The following is an 18,090-nucleotide window of genomic DNA, read 5'->3' as shown; positions in this document are numbered from 1 at the left end:
ATTTTCCTTCAATTTTCCTGTGAAAATTATAACAGATAAATATACTGGAGGCCATATTGCATATGCGGACAACTGTGGTTTCAAAAAGTTTGCTGAATTCTCTGGAACCAGAGCTTTGATTTTCGGCTAAGGAACTTATCTCTGTCAACCTGGGCTTCTTTCATAACTCTTTTGCAAGACAATGACTGTCAAACACAGCACAGTGACTGCAGGTGCCTTTTTTGTTCCCTTCCCATTTCCTATTGGCTTTTACCCTACTGTGGAGAACGCTTATCCCAGCCCCTTTGCCTCTTAACGTTTAAACTGATTAGACTGTAAGCCCGTCAAACGGCAGGAACTGTCTCTATCTGTTGCCGACTTGTTCATCCCAAGCGCTTAGTACAGTGCTCTGCACATAGTAAGCACTCAATAAATACTATTGAATGAATAAACATCAGTGCCGGGCTACGCCGTGGTGCATGTCTGCCTGGAATCGGTGTAATGACAAAAAGATTTAGCAAATTCAGATGTTTCACTCATGAAAGTGGAGTTTGTAATGGATCCAGAGCAATAAAGGGTGATTACTGGGCTCTGACAACATGGTGGACAATTCGGTGTTAACCTCCTGTCCATCTTTTAGGGTTAGAGTGGGCATTTATCATTACTATTCTTATTGCTAATGATTATAATAATGTATTATTATTGCTAGTAATAATGATAATAATTGTGGCATTTATTAAGCACTTATTGTGTGCCAAGCACTGTACTATATGCTGGGGTAGATATCAGATGGGGTATAGTCACTGTCCCACATGGGGCTCACAGTCTACGGAGGAGGGAGAACAAGCATTAAATATTACTCAGATCTGTGCTGCAGTGACAACCTAGTATTCATCTGGCTCTGTCCCTCTCTGGTGCTTAGGGGCAGTGGATGATTAAGGGCTGTCTTTTGGTTCATTCATTCATTCAGTCAGTCATATTTATTGAGCGCTTACTGTGTGCAGAGCACTGTATTCAGCGCTTGGAAAGTACAATTCAACAACACAGAGACAATCCCTGCCCAACAATGAGCTCGCAGTCTAGAAGGGGGGAGACAGACATCAAAACGAGTAAAAGGACATCAATAGCATCAAAACAAATAAATTGAATTATAGATCATTAATACATATTAATAAAATAAATAGAATAATAAATATGTACATATATACCTAAATGCTGTGGGATGAGGAGGGGGGTAGAGCAGAGAGAGGGAGTCGAGGCGATGGGGAGGGGAGGAGGAGCAGAGGAAAAGGGCTTAGTCTGGGAAGGCCTCCTGGAGGAGGTGAGCTGTCAGTAGGGGTGTTTGTCTTGAGGGTGGAGGTGAAAAGGGGAGAGGAGATGGGCAAAAAGAGAAGCAACGTGGCCTAGTGGGTAGAACACGGGCCTGAGAGCCACTGGGGAGTCCCAGTGGTCTGTTCTGGATGGTTTTTAACTAATGTCCTGGAGGCAGGGTTCTGAAGCATGGCATAGTGGCTGGAGCACGGGCCTGGGAGTCAGAAGATCATTCATTTTATGGGAGGGTTTTATGGTATTTCTTAAGTGCTTACTATGTGCCAAACACTGTTCTAAGCACTGAGGTAGATACAGGCTAATCAGGTGGTCCCACGTGGGGCTCCCAGTCTTAATCCCCATTTTACAGATGCGGTCACTGAGGCACAGAGAAGTGAAGTGGCTTTCCCAAGGCCACACAGCAGACAAGTGGTGGAGCCGGTATTAGAACCCACATCCTCTGACTCCCAAGCCAGGGTTCTTGACACTAAGCCACCCTGCTTCTCGTATTCTTATCTCAGCTCTGCCACTTGTCTGCTTTGTGACCTTGGGCAAATTACTTCTCTTCTTTGGGCCTCAGTTACCTCAGGGTAAAATAGGGATTGAGACTGTGACACCTGGGACAGGGACTGTGTCCAACCTGATTTGCTTGTATCCTCCCCAGTGCTGAGTACCGTGCCTGGCACATAGTAAGCGTTTAACAAATACCCCAGTTATTATTATTATGAGTTCTTAAGGTTCCTTCCAGCAGCAGGATTGTTTGATTCTCTGATTTTATGATTAACCAGGATGCATTAGTCTAAGTCTTCTCTTGTTTTTTCGTCTGAGCTATATATCTCGGCATGGTGCCTCAAAATATGGGCCTTATAAATGGACTATATTTCAATGACTATAGGGTTCTTCTTTTCTCTTCTCTGGGCCTCAGTTACCTCATCTGTAAAATGGGGATTACTCCGTCTCTCCCAATCTCTAACTCAATTTCTCCTTCTCATTCAGATTCTCCCTCCCTCTATCAAGCTCTCACAGTCACTCTCTATCTTGCTCTTAATCTCTCTGTCTCTCCCTCATGGGATCTCCCTCCTTCTATCAAACTCTCTCAATCACTGTCTCTCTCTTTTGGTCTCTATCTCTTCCTCTCTCACAGGGCCTCCCTTTCATTCATGCATGCATGCTCTCTCCCTCTGTCCCTCCCTCTCTCCCTGCTTTAATTCAGTTCTTTAAAAAAAAAAATGTACAAACTCTTAGGTTGGTACCTCTGAGAGATCCCTTGTGTTGGCTGGCTCGTGTTACCTTTTTTCCTCCGTGAATTTAGAGAAGAGGGTGATCCCAGAAAGACACAACTTCCATCTTGTGCCTCAGAGAGAGCTTGAAGGGGCCTTGAGTGGGTAGCTGGCCTGGCCAGAAACCACCAAGGCTCATAAAACCTGGACCTCCCCGAGTTACAAGGAACCTGGAAGTGGGCAGGTGCTCCACAGGGCACTTGAGATATCTGTTTCCTGAGATAACCTGGATGTCAGTGACACCCCTTCATTTGCAGTTCTCACAGAGCAGCTAATTGATAAAAAGCATTTTAAAAATCAGTGGTCTGTATTGAGCGCCTACTGAATGCTAAGCACTGTCCTAAGCACTTTGGAAAATGCAACCAAAGCAAGACACAAGTATCCAGCTTACTAAGATTTTATAATCTAATGGAGGAAATAGCAGACAAAAATGATCTATAAATAGGAGCAGGAGGAAGAACTGAGGACTAGCAGAAAGTGGAACAAGTGAATATTAACTGTGTGTTTGGGCGAAGACTAGATCTTCTTTGAAGCCTGCTAAGAATCCATCCCTGTAAAGAGAAGCATATAAGAATAATAATAATAATGGTATTTGTTAAGTGCTTACTAGGTGCTGAGCACTGTTCTAAGCACTGGGGTAGATACAGGGTAACCAGGTTGTCCCACGTGGGGCTCACAGTCTTAATCCCCAGTTTACAGATGAGGAAACTGAGAAGTTAAGTGACTTACCCAAAGTCCCAAAGTGATTGGGAGAGAACAATAATTAGCTAGTTCTCTTCCATAAGAGAATAACCCATTATATGGATTAATTAAAACTGAGATTGAAGAAAGGATGTCCATGTAAATTCTAGCTGCCTCAAGGCACAAAAAGTAGACAAGCATCGGAGTTGGGTCTGGGTTCCAGTCCCAACTTTACCACTAGCCTGCTGTGAAACCTTGGACCAGTCACTTAACCTCTCTGAGCATTATTTTTTGGTGGTATTTGTTTAATGCTTACTATGTGCTAGGCACTGCGTTAAGTGCTTGGGTAGATACAAATTAATCAGGTTGGTCACAGTCCCTGTCCCGCACAAGAGTTACAGTCTTAGTCCCCATTTTACAGATGGGGTGACTGAGGCACCGAGAGGTTAAGTGACTTACACAAGGTCACACAGCAGACAAGTGGCAGAGCTGGGATTCTTCTAATCTGTAAAATGGGAAGAAAGAGCTGCTGCCATCTACCTCAGAGAGATGCTGTGAGGATAAAAATGAGAAGACAGGTGGTGGAGCCAGGATTAGAACCAAGATCCTTCTGACTCCCCAGGCCCATACTCTAACCACTAGGCCATACAGCAATTGTACTCTCCCAAGAGCTTAATGCAGTGCTTTACATCCAGTTAGCCCACATAAATATGATTGATTCATTGAAGGCACCCAAGTGGATCAATAACATCATTAATCATCACAAGTCTACTGAGTGCAGTAACTCTACATGGAAAAAAAGAAAGGCAGCATTACCCATCCGCTGTCCTCAAGGAACTTCCAGTCCAATGGTGGGGGGGGGGGGGTGGCTGACAGAAAGGATTTTCCCAGAATTTGGAGGAGGAAGAGTGAAGATTAACAGATATACAAATGCAATCCGTGGATCAATAATTTAATATGGTTCTGTATATAAGGGCTGAGGTTAGGTTTAAAATGCATAATTCCCTTTGTACATTTCCACCCCCACCCCCCACCTCTGCCTTCCCTGACTTCCACAAGCTTCCAGTCCATCCCTGCCTGGACACCATTCTCATTTTAGGATGATTTTTTTGTTGTTTTCTTTGTGTTTTTGAACTAAAAGCTTTGTATTTCAAAGATTCATCCTGCCCTTGCTTCTAGGAATCTGATCTGTGCTTGTTTGATGACAGCTGTGGTGGGAAATATCCTTTCAGAAAAAGCACATGCCCCAGATACATTAGAAACAGAGTCTATATTCACATAGCTCAACTTCAGCTACAGCTACTAGTCACCTTCCAAGCTCCCTGGGAATAGTTCCATCTCATGAAATAATCCCATTTCATCAGCCAGCATGCCCTCGCTTGGAAGAGCTGAGTGGAAGAAAAAACACGATCTCTGCCCTCAAGGAGCTTTCGATCTAGCAGGGGAAACTCACAAAGTAATTTCCAGAAAGGAGGAAGAAGAGCTTAAATAGGAATGCTGTATAAAAAGGTCCTATTCCTGGGTTCTACTCCTGGCTCTGCCTCTTGTCTGTTGTGTGACTTTGGGCAAGTTTGTTTATGGTATTTGCTAAGTGCTTACTATGTTTTAAACACTATTCTAAGCACTGGGTTAGGTACACGTTAATTAGGTAGGACGCATTCCTTTCAAATCACTGCACCTCCCTGTGCCTCAGTTCCCTTATGTGTAAAATGGGGATTAAGACTGTGAGCCCCACGTGGGACCTGGACTGTGTCCAACCTGAATACTTTGTACCTACCCCAGTGCTTAGAACAGTGCCTGTCATCCAGTAAGTGCTTAACAAATACCACTGTGCTTAGAACAGTGCCTGGCACCTAGGAAGTGCTTAACAAGTACCATTAAAAAGAATGAGAGGTGTCATAAAAGCAGAAGTGCGCAAATGGCTACAGTGATCAAGGGATGTGATCTGGGGAGAAGAAAAAGTAGTCAGGGAAACCATTAATATTTAAAAACCTCCATCAGCAGGAGGTCTTGTCAAGCACTGGATGAGTAGGGTTCAAGATGGCCACGGCTCCCTCAGACTTCCAGTTTGAGGGCAGAAAACAGAATTAAAATAATAATATTTGAAGACCCCTATCAGCAGGTGATCTCGTCAAGCACTTTTTGAACCGAGTTCAAGATGACCGCGGCTCACTGAGGCTTCCGGTTTGAGGGAAGTCTCAGCCCCACACCTCGGAGGAAGCCTGCCCACAACAAGCTAACCAGAAATGCTTTTTTTAAATAAAAATGGTGCTTGCTAAGTTCTTACTTTGTGCCAGGCCCTCTTCTAAGTTCTGGGGTAGATTCAAGCTAATCAGGTTGGACCCAGTCCCTACCCCACGTGGGGCTCCCAGTTTTAATCCCCATTTTGCAGATGAGTTAACTGAGGCCCAGAGAAGTGAAGTGACTCACCCAAGGTCACACAGCAGGCAGGTGGCAGAGCCGGGATTGGAACCCAGGTCCTTCTGACTCCCAGGCCTGAGCTCTATCCACTAAGCCGCGTTGCTTTTTTACCTCCAGTTGGAATCTAAGACCCTCATGTGCAGGGAACCCTGTTCCCAGAAGTTTCTCAACAAGTACTATAGGCATCGTTGCGGCTCTGTTCGAAGCATTGTGCGAAGTGCTGGGGCAGATAGAAATATGATCCCTTCGAGATGAAGCATTTCAGTGTGCCCGGTATGGAGCAGGCCAAGCCGAGCTGGAGAAAAACATTCTCGGGAGAAAATCTGGGCCGGGAGAAAAGTACTGCTCACGTGAAGCTTTGGAGCACGAGTCCTAGGTGGAAGCATTTTCAATTGATCTTTTTCCTCCCCTCTCCCCGACAGTGTGAATGTTCATTTTTGCGGCATATTTAGTGGGGAAAATGTTCTGTCTGTTGCAGGCTCTTCTCGGGGTCCCAGCCCTTTGACAATGGGCGCTCAGGACACTCTACCTGTTGCGGCTGCATTCACAGAGACGGTCAACGCCTATTTCAAAGGAGCAGACCCCAGCAAGTAAGTTGTAAGAGTCAAGATAAAGAAGCAGCGTAAGAAGCAGCGTGGCCTAGTGGATGGAGCCCGGGCCTGGGAGTCAGAAGGTCATGGGTTCTAAGCCTGACTCTGCCACTTGTCTGCTGTATCGTCTTGGACAAGACACTTCACTTCTCTGTGCCTCAGTTATGTCATCTATAAAATGGGGATTGAGACTGTGAGCCCCATGTGGGACAGGAACTGTCTCTAACCCGATTTGCTTGTATCCACCTGCTTAGTACAGTGGCTGGCACATAGTAAGCACTTAATAAATACCACAATTATTGTTATGATTCTGCTCTGGGCCTCAGTTACTTCATCTCTAAAATGGGGATGAAGACTGTGGGTCCCATGTGGGACATGGACTATATCTAACCTAATCAGCTCTTATCTACCTCAGCGTTTAGTATAAGTGCCTGGAACATAGTAAGTACTTCTAGACTGTCAGCTCACTGTGGGCAGGGAATGTGTTTGTTTACTGTTGCACTCTCCCAAGCACTTAGTACGGTGCTCTGCACACAGTAAGCACTCAATAAATACGATTGAATGAATGAATGAAATAGGAGAGAGAACAGGAGAAATGAGGCCCGGAGAAGTTAAATGACTGGCCCAAGGTCCCACAGCAAGCAATTGGCAGAGCTGGGATTAGAACCCAGGTCCTCTGACTCCCAGGCCCTTGCTCTTTCCATTAGACCATGCTGCTTCTCACCCAGTGGGCGTAGGATAATTCTGATCTCTCAACTATTAGCTCATTGTGGGCAGGGATGTCTACCAAATCTGTTGCGTTGCACTCTCCCAAGCGCTTAGTACAGTGTGCTTGGCAGAGCACAGTACAACAGAATCAGTAGACACTTTCCCTGCCCACACGAGCGTACAGTCTTGACGGGGAGACAGACCTGAATACAGGCTTGGCCTGGTGCTACGTCTCTGGCATATTGGCACTGATACCGTGACTCTGGTGTTTGGGCATTGGTACTTTGACCCTAGTTCACCGAAACCGGTATCTTGACTCTGGTGCTGTGGCATTGGTACGTTGCCCCTAGCAACCCTGGCACTGGCTTCTTCACTGCGACACTGGTACTGTGCCCTGTTTGCCCTGACGCTGGTACTGTGATCCTGGCACATTGATGGGCCCCTCTCCCTTCCCTCGCCGGGTCAGGTGCATCGTGAAGATCACCGGAGAAATGGTGCTGTCCTTCCCCGCGGGCATCACCAGACACTTCGCCACCAACCCAGCTCCGGCGGCGCTGACTTTCCGGGTGATGAATTTCAGCCGGTTGGAGCACGTCCTGCCAAACCCCCAGCTGCTCTGTTGGTAAGAACCGTTTTCCCGCGAGCACTTCAGAGACGAATGGAAGTGATGTGACCTAGTGGGTATGAGTGGGCCTGGGAGTCAGAAGGACATGAGTTCTAATCCCAACTCTGCCACCTGTCTGCCGGGTGACCTTAGGCAAGTCACTTCAGTTCTCCAGACCTCAGTTCTCTCATCGATAAAATAGGGATTAAGATTGTGAGCCCCTTGTGAGACAGGGACCGTGTCCAATCTGATTAGCTCGCATCTAGCCGAACTCTCAGAATAACCTTCACACATAGTAAGCGCTTAACAAATACCATCATTCTAAATGTTTATTATTATATGGGCTGTTGGGGTATTTATTATTTTAAGGACTGTTGGGGTGAGGTGAATATCTAAGGGCTAAAGGGGTAATAATCATAATAATAATTTATTTATAAATATTATATAAATATAATGATGTGTATATAATGATAATTAATATAATAATAAATATATCATGTGTTTATAAATAATAAATAAAATAAATATATTTATTTATAATTATTATGGTATTTGTTAAGCACTTACTATGTGCCAAGCACTGTTCTAAGCACTAGGGTAGGTACGAGGTTATCAGTTGTCCCGTGTTGGGTTCACAGTCTTCATCCCCATTTTATAGATGAGGTAACCGAGGGCACAGAGAAGTTAAGTGACTTGCCCAAAGTCACACAGCTAACAAGTGGTGGAGCTGGGATTAGAACCCACGACCTCTGACTCCCAAACCCGTGCTCTTTCCACTAAGCCATGCTGCCTCTCGTGGGACTTAGCCCTTGGATCGTGCGACAGAGTGGGAGAAAAGGGTGAGGAGATGAGAGATTAGTCCAGGAAACGTGGTGGTTTAGTGATCTTAGTGAAGGATGGTGAAGCTCTCAGATTAGACGAAGGGGGCTCAATCCTCAGACTCTTGCATCGGCTCTTCTCCAGCAACCCCGCAGAAGCCCTCACTCTACCGCTCCTGCTCCTCCTCACTATACTTGAGCAAAGCCTGACGGGAGCCTTGGATGAGGGGTACAGGTGTCAGCCGTTAGTCTGTCCCGATACCCCTGAACTCGGACAGCTAAGTAGATGATGCAAATATAAGGTAATATAGTTATTGGTGTGCTTGTTATCTATCCCATCCTACCACCCATCACAAGCATTCAAAGGGAAAGGATTTAAATATTTTGGGCCCAAACTCCAAGATGTTTAGTCTGGTAAAATATGGTGGAAAAAAAGAAGAGGGGTAATTAGGTGGTTACTTTTTTGCCACCTTCTCCTTTGGTCACGATTAAAGTTTAAAGGGTCATAATTAGGTGGTTACTTTTTTGCCACCTTCTCCTTTCGTCACGATTAAAGTTTAAAGGGTCACTAATATATGAAGTCAGTGTTTAAAGCATAGTTGAATCGTTTCTTCTTTTATACGAAATAGCGATGGTACACAAACTGATGCCAGCACCAAGGAATTCTGGGTAAACATGCCAAATCTGATGACGCACCTGAAGAAAGTGTCCGAACAAAAGCCACAAGCAACGTATTACAATGTGGATATGCTCAAGTATCAGGTACGGCTGTTCGCTTGCATCCGAAGGTAAAACACATTAGAGCCGCCCTTTCCGAAATTTCAAATAACCTTCGATGACTCATCTCTCCCTCTGACCTAAAAAACTGGGAAATAGAAATTGCCTGTTTTTCTCTAAGTGTCTGGTTATGGTAAAGCGACATGAATCTGCATTTGCAGTCTTTCTTTTTAAAATATTTTTATCCTCGAATAGTCAGAGCGAAACCTTTCGAGGAGATAAAACCGAATAGGGAGCAGTTAAGATTCCAGCCGACTATATATGGCATGGCCTAGCTTAGCACAAGGAAGAAATTGCTGGTATTTAAGACTCCAATCTTAGGTAATTGCTTGTCTCTGAAAAACTCCGAGATGAACTTTTCTAATAGGCTGGCAGTGCTCAGTTCAGCGGCAGATAATTAATGATGGAAAGTATTAAGTGTATACTGAAAGAAATCTGAACACTTTAACCAGCCACTGTATAAAATATTAAGAATTTATTTTGTGTCGATCAATCAGTGGCATTTATTGAACACCCATTGAGTGCTAAGCGCCGTACTGAGTGCTTGGGAGAGTACAATGGTAGCAGGACATATGTTCCCTGCCCTCGAGGAGCTTATAATCCAATGTGCCCGGGTCTACCACATGTACTAGACTACAGCTATCATATATGTATACGAGACAGGGAAAACGTACATCGTCTATGCTGTCAAATACACTAACTCTAATCTTTAAAGCTAATGCGTTAAAGTGGGTTTTTTTTCGGGGGCGGGGGTTGAGGAAAGGAGGGCTTTCCAAGGTATACCCTTGGTCCCTGCTCCCTTTTAAATTGGTTATTTCTGATCTCGAAGGATTCATTCATTGAATAGTATTTATTGAGCACTTACTATGTGCAGAGCACTGTACTAAGCACTTGGAATGGACAATTCGGCAACAGATAGAGACAATCCCTGCCCAATGACGGGCTCACGGTCTAATCGGGGGAGACAGATGGCAGAGCAAAGCAGAACGAAACAAAAACAAGACAACATTATCAAGATAAATAGAATCAAGGGGATGATTCACTCATAACGATCCAGCAGCCAGTATTTATTGAGCATCTTTTTGGCATCTTGGGAGAAGGCAGTTTAGGCTGGTAGAAAAGACCTCGCATCTGGGTTTTAGTACAAACTCCGCCAACTCCGAGCCTAGGTTTCCTTAGCTGAAAAGTGAGAAACAATATTTGCTCTCTCCTTCTCTTAAATTGTCAGCTCATCTTGGAGTGGGGACAAGATCCAATTTGATTATGTTGTGTCTCCCCTACTACGTAGCACAGAACTGCCACATATAGTAATTGCTGAATAAAAGCCATTATTTTTTGTCCATCCTGCTGTGGTAAACATGGTAGAAATTTAAGGTTAAATTTAATGCCCAGCCCCTGCTTACTAAAAATCTACTATCTCAAAGTTATAAATAACACTCGTTTTGGGCAGGGAATGTGTCTGTATATTGTTGTATTGTACTTTCCCAAGCGCTTAGTGCAGTGCTGCACACATTAAGCGCTCAATAAATACAACTGAATTAATGAATGACACAGATAACATGAATAATACGTTGAATTGTGAACGTGTTTATAGTGTAAACATGTTCACTATTTTCTTTCCAAACTTTTTGAATGTTTCAGGTCCTGATTTAGGATGAATAAAGATAAGGTTTATTACATTTCATCTGGAAATGCCAAGCACCTTGTAGCCTCAATGTGACCCAGCCTGAAGAAATTAACAGAGAACTGTAGGTTTTCTTCAAAAATATTGGTTGCAAATCTACAACTAATATCTTTGAAAAAATATCAGTCTTTGAACTGAAACTTAGCATCTTATTTTCTTTCCAAATCCATGTTGTATCTTGTAATTTAATAACCTCTGAAATGCCTTGAGCTGGAGTCACTGAAAGGATCAAAGAGAGCGATGCCGTTTCGTGATAAATATTAATGAACACAGGAGATTCTTTCAGGGCTTGCATCCTTGTAATGTTAAAGTAAAACTATCACTACGTTCCTGTTTATAGAAATCTGCCTAAATGAATTAGAGGAAAACTAGCAGGGATCATGAAAGATTCACTGGATTTTTGCATATTCCTTGTCTCATTGTCCCTCTCTTTGTCTCCCTATTCGTCTCTTCTTTCCTCCATAATTACCTGGTGTTTCCCTCCCCCACACTCTTTCTCATTCCTTCTTTTTCTCTCTCTGGGTCTCTGAGTCTCTCCCATCCTCCCATTTTTCTTTGATTTTTCTCTTTCTCCCTTTCTTAGGAGGGAGTAGGATTTAATCCCCATTTAACAGATGAGGTAACTGAGAGACAGAGAAGTGTCCAAGGACAAAAAGGAGCACTGTTGCCTAGTGGATAGAGTACAGGTTTGGGTGTCAGCAGGACATGGGTTCTAATCCTGGCTTCACCACTTGTCTGCTGTGTGACCTTGGGTAAATCATTTCCCTTCTCTATGCCTCAGTTCCCTCATCTGTAACATGAGGATTAAGACTGTGAGCCCTTGTGGGACATGGACTGTGTCTAACCTGATTAGCTTGGATCTACCTCAGTGCTTAATACAGTCCCTGGCAAATAGTAAATGCTTAACAAATACCATTAAAAGGAAAAAAAGCCCTGCTGTCCCCCTGGAGCCAGTTTCTGGATGCGTGGATATGTCAGGGGTTCAGCCTTCCACAGACTCCAGCCAGCCTGCTTCTCTGAAGCCTAAAATTCCAGTTTTGTAAAGTTTTGGGAAGCATTATGGCTTAGTGGAAAGAGCATGGGCTTGAGAGTTTGAGGACCTGGGTTCTAATCCCAGCTCTTCCACTTTTCTGCTGGGTGACATTGGGCAAGTCACGTCACTTTTCTGGGCCTTAGTTTTCTCATCTGTAAAAGGGGCATGAAGACTGTGAGCCCCATGTGGGACAGGGACTGTGTCCAATCCAATTATCTTGTGTCTACCCCAGTGCTTAGTACAGTGACTGGCACAGAGTAAGCTCTTAATAAATTTGATTAAAAAAACCAAAAACTTGCCCTCCTCATGCCAGCCGGGCCCCAAAGGGAGGAGGTGCCGTGCCCGTGTCCTGGCTCCAGGAGCCCCCCGAAAGATCAGTGGAGCACCTTCCAGGGTGGGGCAGTGGACACTGCATGGACAAGGGGCATTTCGGGGGAAGGAGGACTGTGGGACAAGAGGCAATGCACAGAGACAGCGGTCAAGAGGTGAGCTCCAGGAAACCTTCTGCCTTGCTTAAACCTATTAACTTCCGTATAACAAAACAGCAGTCATTTTCCTCGATCAATCAATCGATGGAAATTATTGAGCGCTTACTAGGGGCAGAGCACTGTTCAGCGCCTGAGTGAGCGTAACACGACAGACTCAGCCTTCACGTTCCCCTGCCCCCCGAACGACCTCCCTTAATGGCCTCCCCTTTCCTGTCGCCTCGCCAGGTATCCGCTCAGGGCATTCAATCCACACCGTTAAACCTGGCAGTCAGCTGGCGTTGTGAGCCCACGAGCACCGACCTGCGCATCGACTACAAGTACAACACCGAGGCCATGACCACGCCGGTGGCCCTCAACAATGTCCAGTTCCTGGTGCCCGTCGACGGAGGCGTGACCAAGCTCCAAGCCGTGCTCCCACCTGCCGTCTGGTACGCAGCTTTAAATGGCAGCCGCGGGATTCTCACCGAGGGCTGCCCCTCCTGCTCCTCCTGAGGAAAGGCCATCGTGTGATTGAGGGAGCCAGGGTTGAGCCACCCAGTAAATCCTCCTGTGTCTTCTTTAGGATGTCAGGGGTTGGGGAGGAGCTTTGAAAACACCCCTCCGCCATCCTTACTTTCAAACAATTATTTATTCATTTCATTTATTTCCATTTTTCTGTCTTCCTTTCTCTCTTTTTCTTTTTTCTTTCCTTCCTTCCTTCTTTCTTGCTTTCCTTTTTTCTTTCCTTCTTATCTATTTATGTATATAAATGTCTGTCTCCCCTCTAGTCGGTGGGCTGGTTGTAGTCAGAGAATGTGCCTGTTAATTGTTATATTGTACTCTCCCAAGCTTGTTTTGCACACTGTAAGCACTCAATAAATACCACTGAATGAATCAGCTACTTCTATCGTCAACTGTATTTTTTTGGACCCTTGCTGTGTGCAGAGCACTGTACTAAGTACTAGGGAGAGTGCCCTATAACAATAAACAGACACATTCCAAAGTTGCCCCCAGATTAAGATTTTTTTCAAGGTCCTCTCTGCCATTACAAGTTCTTTCTGGAGGACATTTGGAAGCACTTTCTACACCCTGCTTGCGTTGGGTAAAAGTCTCATTTCCCCTTTTGTAGGAATGCCGAGCAGCAGAGAATATTGTGGAAGATTCCTGATATCTCCCCCAAATCGGAAAATGGAGGTAAAACACTTTCGATTTTATTTAAGCCCATAAATCTGAAACATTTTAAGAGATTAATAATAATAAGAATGATATTTGTTAAGAGCTTATGTGCCAAGCACTGTTCTATGCACTGGGTTGGAGAAGCAGCGTGGCTCAGTGGAAAGAGCACGGGCTTTGGAGTCAGGGCTCATGAGTTTGAATCCCAGCTCTGCCACTTGTCGGCTGTGTGACTGTGGGCAAGTCACTTAACTTCTCTGTGCCTCAGTTCCCTCATCTGTAAAATGGGGATGAAAACTGTGAGCCCCACGTGGGACAACCTGATTCCCCTATGTCTACCCCAGTGCTTAGAACAGTGCTCGGCACATAGTAAGCGCTTAACAAATACCAACATATATACAAGGTAATCAGCTTGTCGCTCATGGGGCTCACAGACTTAATCCCCATTTTACAGATGAGGTAACCGAGGCACAGAGAAGTCAAGTGACATGCCCAAAATCACACAGCTGACAAGTGGCAGAGCTGGGATTAGAAGCCATGACCTCTGAATCCCAAGTCCATGCTCTTTCCACTAAGCCACGCTGCTTCTCCTGTAATCAATTGCAACTCAGGCTCAAGTCCTAGAACTAGACCGATCAAGGACAGATCTTTGTCCTTCCTGATTCTTTCAGTTCAGTGAAAGAGTCGAATGTGGCCTAGTGGATAGAGCCCGGACCTGGGAGGAAGAAGGAGCTGAGTTCTAATCCCGGCTCCGCTACCTTTCGGTTGTGTGATTTTGTTGGACAAGTTGTCCAGCTGAAGTGTACAGAGGCTATGTGCACCCGTAGTGACCTGTGGAAATGTGTCTCTCACAGGTGTGGGATCTTTGTTGGCCCGGTTCCAGCTATCTGAAGGCCCAAGCAAACCGTCCCCATTGGTCGTGCAGTTCACCAGTGAAGGAAGCACTCTCTCCGGCTGTGACATCGAGCTGGTGGGAGGAGGGTATCGGTTTTCACTCATTAAAAAGAGGTTTGCGGCAGGTAAGTGGGGAACGAGGAGTGTTTCTTTCCTTTTCCATTCCTTTTCCATTCGTTTATATTTATTGAGCAGTGCAGAGCACTGTATTAAGCACTTGAGAAGTACAATTTAGCAAGAGCCAATTCCTGCCCACAGTGGGCTCACAGTCTTTCGTTTGGTTGAGCCCTCCTCCTGGGAGAGGGAAGAGAGAAGAAACAGCAAGCCCTGGGTCTCTAGCTGCAGTTGCTTAAGGGATGACTGTGGGGATCCCAATTTTTTTTTTCAGCAAAGGAAACCAAGTCTAAGGCTCCTGTCAGTCAATCAGTCAATTAGTGATTTTTAGCTTACTGTGGGCAGAGCACTGTACTAAGCGCGTGGGAAAGTACAGTGCAAAAGAGTCAACAAATACAATCCATGCCCACGAGAAGCTTAATAATGGTGTTATTTGTTAAGCACTTACTGTGTGCCAGGCACTGTACTAAGCACCGGGATGGACACAAGCAAACTGGATTGGACACAGTCCCTGTCCTACATGGGGCTCACAGTCTTAATCCCCACTTGGAAGATGAGATAACTGAGGATCAGAGGAGTAATGTGTAATGTGATGTGATGTCATGTGTGCCGGGATAACACGTGACATCGCGGACCTCTGCCCAGTGTCCTCAAAGGCCATCAGGCCATCCATACTCTTGTTCCCTGTAATGGACTGAGAAGGGATTTTTAAAAATCTTTTTGTTTTCCCCCAGTGTATAGCCCCCTCCTCTCTTCTGAACTGGGTCAAAATTGAAAATCCAACCTCTGGGAAGACAGTGCAAGTGAGATTTTTCCAAACCATCTTATTAGCTGTGCGTTTGCAGGTGGAAACCAAATGTTGTGTCTGATCACATGGATTTTGGCAATTGTCAGGGAACCCAGAATTTATTAGGCTAAACTGTGCTTAATAATTAATTCATGGTTTTTGTTAAGTGCTTATTATGTGCCAAACACTTTTCTAAGTACTGAGGTAGAACCTAGGTAATCAGGTTGAACACCGTCCCTGTCCCACATGGGGCTGACGGTCTGAGTAGTGTTCATTTGTTAGGCTAAAACTGCTGTTAAACATTTCTCATCCTCTTTTAGCACAGGTAACAGAAGGAGGGAGAACAGTTAGAGAATCAGTTTTCCTAGGTGTCTGGTACAAAAATTTGCATCTCTGCCCAACTCCAGAAAAGAGAAGCCGTAAGGCCTAGTGGATAGATTATGGGCCTGGGAGTCAGAAGGACTGGAGTTCTAATCCAGGCTCTGCCATTTGTCTGCAACCAAGTAGTCACTTCACTTTTCCATGCCTCAGTTACCTCATCAGTAAAATAGGGATTAAGACTGTGAGCCCTATGTGGGACTGTATCCAAGATGATTAGCTTGTTTTATCGAGTGCAGTACTTATTACAGTGCCTGGCATATAGTAAGTGCTTAACAAATACCAGTGTAAAAAACAAAAGAGCAAGATGGCCTCTTCTCATCATGGGAATCATTTGGGAGAATGGAGTGAAGGAGGAGGTGAATTTCTTCCCGATCTTCCCCTCTTCTTTTTAGGATTTCTCCCTCCCCAGCTCACAAGGAGTAATGGAAGAACCGATTTTATTGACGACACATTTCCTCCAAGAGGCCTTCCCTGACTAAGCCTCCCTTTCTTCTTCTCCCACTCCCTTCTGCGTCCCCCTGACTTGCTACCTTTAATCATCCCCCCTTCCAGCTCCACACAGCAGTAATGTCATTTATTCATTTCTATTAATGTCTATCTACCCCTCTAGACAGTAAGCTCTTTGTGGGCAGGGAATGTGTGTCTATTTATTGTTATTTTGTACTCTCCCAGAGGCTTTGTACAGTGCTCTGTGCATAGTAAGCATTCAGTAAATACAACTGAATGAATGAATTTCCCAAGAAGTCGGGTATTCCTTTTATCTCTCCATCCGGGGCAGATTGAGGTTTGAGATGGCAAGGTGGCCCTTGATAACCAGTCATCCCAATGTGTCTTTTCCAGGAAAATACTTGGCTGATAACTAACGGAACCCTATGCAAGTCTACAGAGGATCCAGACAACTAAGGACTGCTGGACACGGAACAGGTTTTAATTAGGGTTTAATAGGAAAATGAACCAAATTCTGCACTTGGAACTTTTCTGTTGGAGGTGTCCGTCACTTTCAGCAATCATTTTCCCTCAGACAACACGGTGTCGATCAGTCCTACAGTATTTACTTCTAGATGTAACACTGTTAATGGTTTTAAAATGTAATTATTGTATTTGTAAATTGTATTCATTCCCGTAAGGCTGTATTTCGGCAGTTAGGTACTTGAGTTTTAGCATTTTACCATTCCTGAAATGGATGTACTTTAAACTGTGGTATATAAATTTCATAGTGGTACTGTTGAATGGCACAATGCTTACAGAGGTAGATTGCATTTTGTCAGTATATAAAAATTTAAATACAATATCGATAGCTGTCATGAAGGGGGTGCCTCCTATAAAGAGACTTAAGTTGAACCTGGAACAAACTGGTTTACTTTTCTCTTGTCCTTAGATTGTCTTACTCATAATGTTAAACTGAAAGCTCTATCTATGAGTGGTTAGTGGATTTAAATCCAGAAAATATTTCAGTAAATTCTGAGGTTTCAACATAGTTCCAAAATAAAAAACAAAACAAAAAAAACAAGGGATACCATTTTTTAAATGCTTTTTTTTTCAAACTGCAAATTTCATAAAAATGCAAAGTGTGTAAACAAGGCCTCTTATTTTTATAACTTGTGTACAAAGGGAGTGCAATTCATATTTAAAGCTGAAGTATATGAGATTGTAATCGATTTAAAATGGGGGAATCCCAACTAATTGCCCATTTTCTAATGCTTGGCCCATGATGAGCTTTTGGAAGAAACAATCCAGCAGAAACATTTGTTGTGATTTTCAGATTTCGGCCTCTGAATTTCTAGAGAGAAAGTGATGAACGATTCCCGCTCAATTGCCATAGGCACAAAGTGTCTTCTGCAGCCAGCAGAGTCGGGCTTCATATCCTCCTCCTCCTCCCTCCATCCAGGTCTGGAGGCACCTCATCTGTGAGTGAACTTTAAAATCCGCTGCTTAGGTATGAAAGAAGGTTTTTGAATTCTTGTCATGCTTTGCAATTCCAAAAAAGAAATTGTGTAATTAGCACCCTATCAGACGAACACAATTTTATTTGGAAATCTGTAATAATAATAATCATAACTGTGATATGTCTTAAGCAGTGTTCTAGGCGCTGAGGTAGATTCAAGATCATCAGGTCCTACATGGGGCTTGCATTGTAAGTAGGAGGAAGAACAGGTATTGAGTCCCCATTTTACAGATGAGGGAACTGAGGCTCAGAGACGCCAAGTGACTTGCTCAAGGTCACCCGGCAGACGGGTAGTGGAGCCAGGATTAGAACCCAGGTCCTCTGACTCCCAGGCCCGTGCTCTTTCCAATAGGCCGTACTGCTTCATGGTGTATCGTCTTAAGCCTGCAATCTTAGCCTTTCTCTCAGAACTCTTCAAAAATGGGATAGAAAGCTGATTTGACCGT

The 18,090-nt window shown here is 44.4% G+C and overlaps 1 protein-coding gene across 8 annotated transcripts in view; it reads left to right on the top strand.

Moving 5' to 3' along the window:
* The window catches only part of SGIP1 (SH3GL interacting endocytic adaptor 1), a 98,442-nt gene extending 80,635 nt beyond the window's left edge, over positions 1–17,807 (top strand). For all 8 annotated transcript variants that reach the window (XM_039914684.1, XM_029046847.1, XM_029046845.1 and 5 more), the window contains 7 exons: positions 6,148–6,259; positions 7,434–7,589; positions 9,019–9,151; positions 12,597–12,799; positions 13,480–13,544; positions 14,378–14,542; positions 16,540–17,807. In XM_039914684.1, coding sequence (XP_039770618.1) covers positions 6,148–6,259; positions 7,434–7,589; positions 9,019–9,151; positions 12,597–12,799; positions 13,480–13,544; positions 14,378–14,542; positions 16,540–16,562 — 857 coding nt within the window. In that variant the 3' untranslated portion in view covers positions 16,563–17,807. The remainder of the gene's footprint in view (positions 1–6,147; positions 6,260–7,433; positions 7,590–9,018; positions 9,152–12,596; positions 12,800–13,479; positions 13,545–14,377; positions 14,543–16,539) is intronic.
* Positions 17,808–18,090: the final 283 nt, after the last annotated feature.

The sequence above is a fragment of the Ornithorhynchus anatinus genome, chromosome 18, assembly GCF_004115215.2.
Source record: "Ornithorhynchus anatinus isolate Pmale09 chromosome 18, mOrnAna1.pri.v4, whole genome shotgun sequence".
Taxonomy (NCBI): Eukaryota; Metazoa; Chordata; class Mammalia; order Monotremata; family Ornithorhynchidae; genus Ornithorhynchus; species Ornithorhynchus anatinus.
Note: the sequence above shows the minus strand (reverse complement) of the source record. Positions and strands in the feature narration are given on the sequence as shown.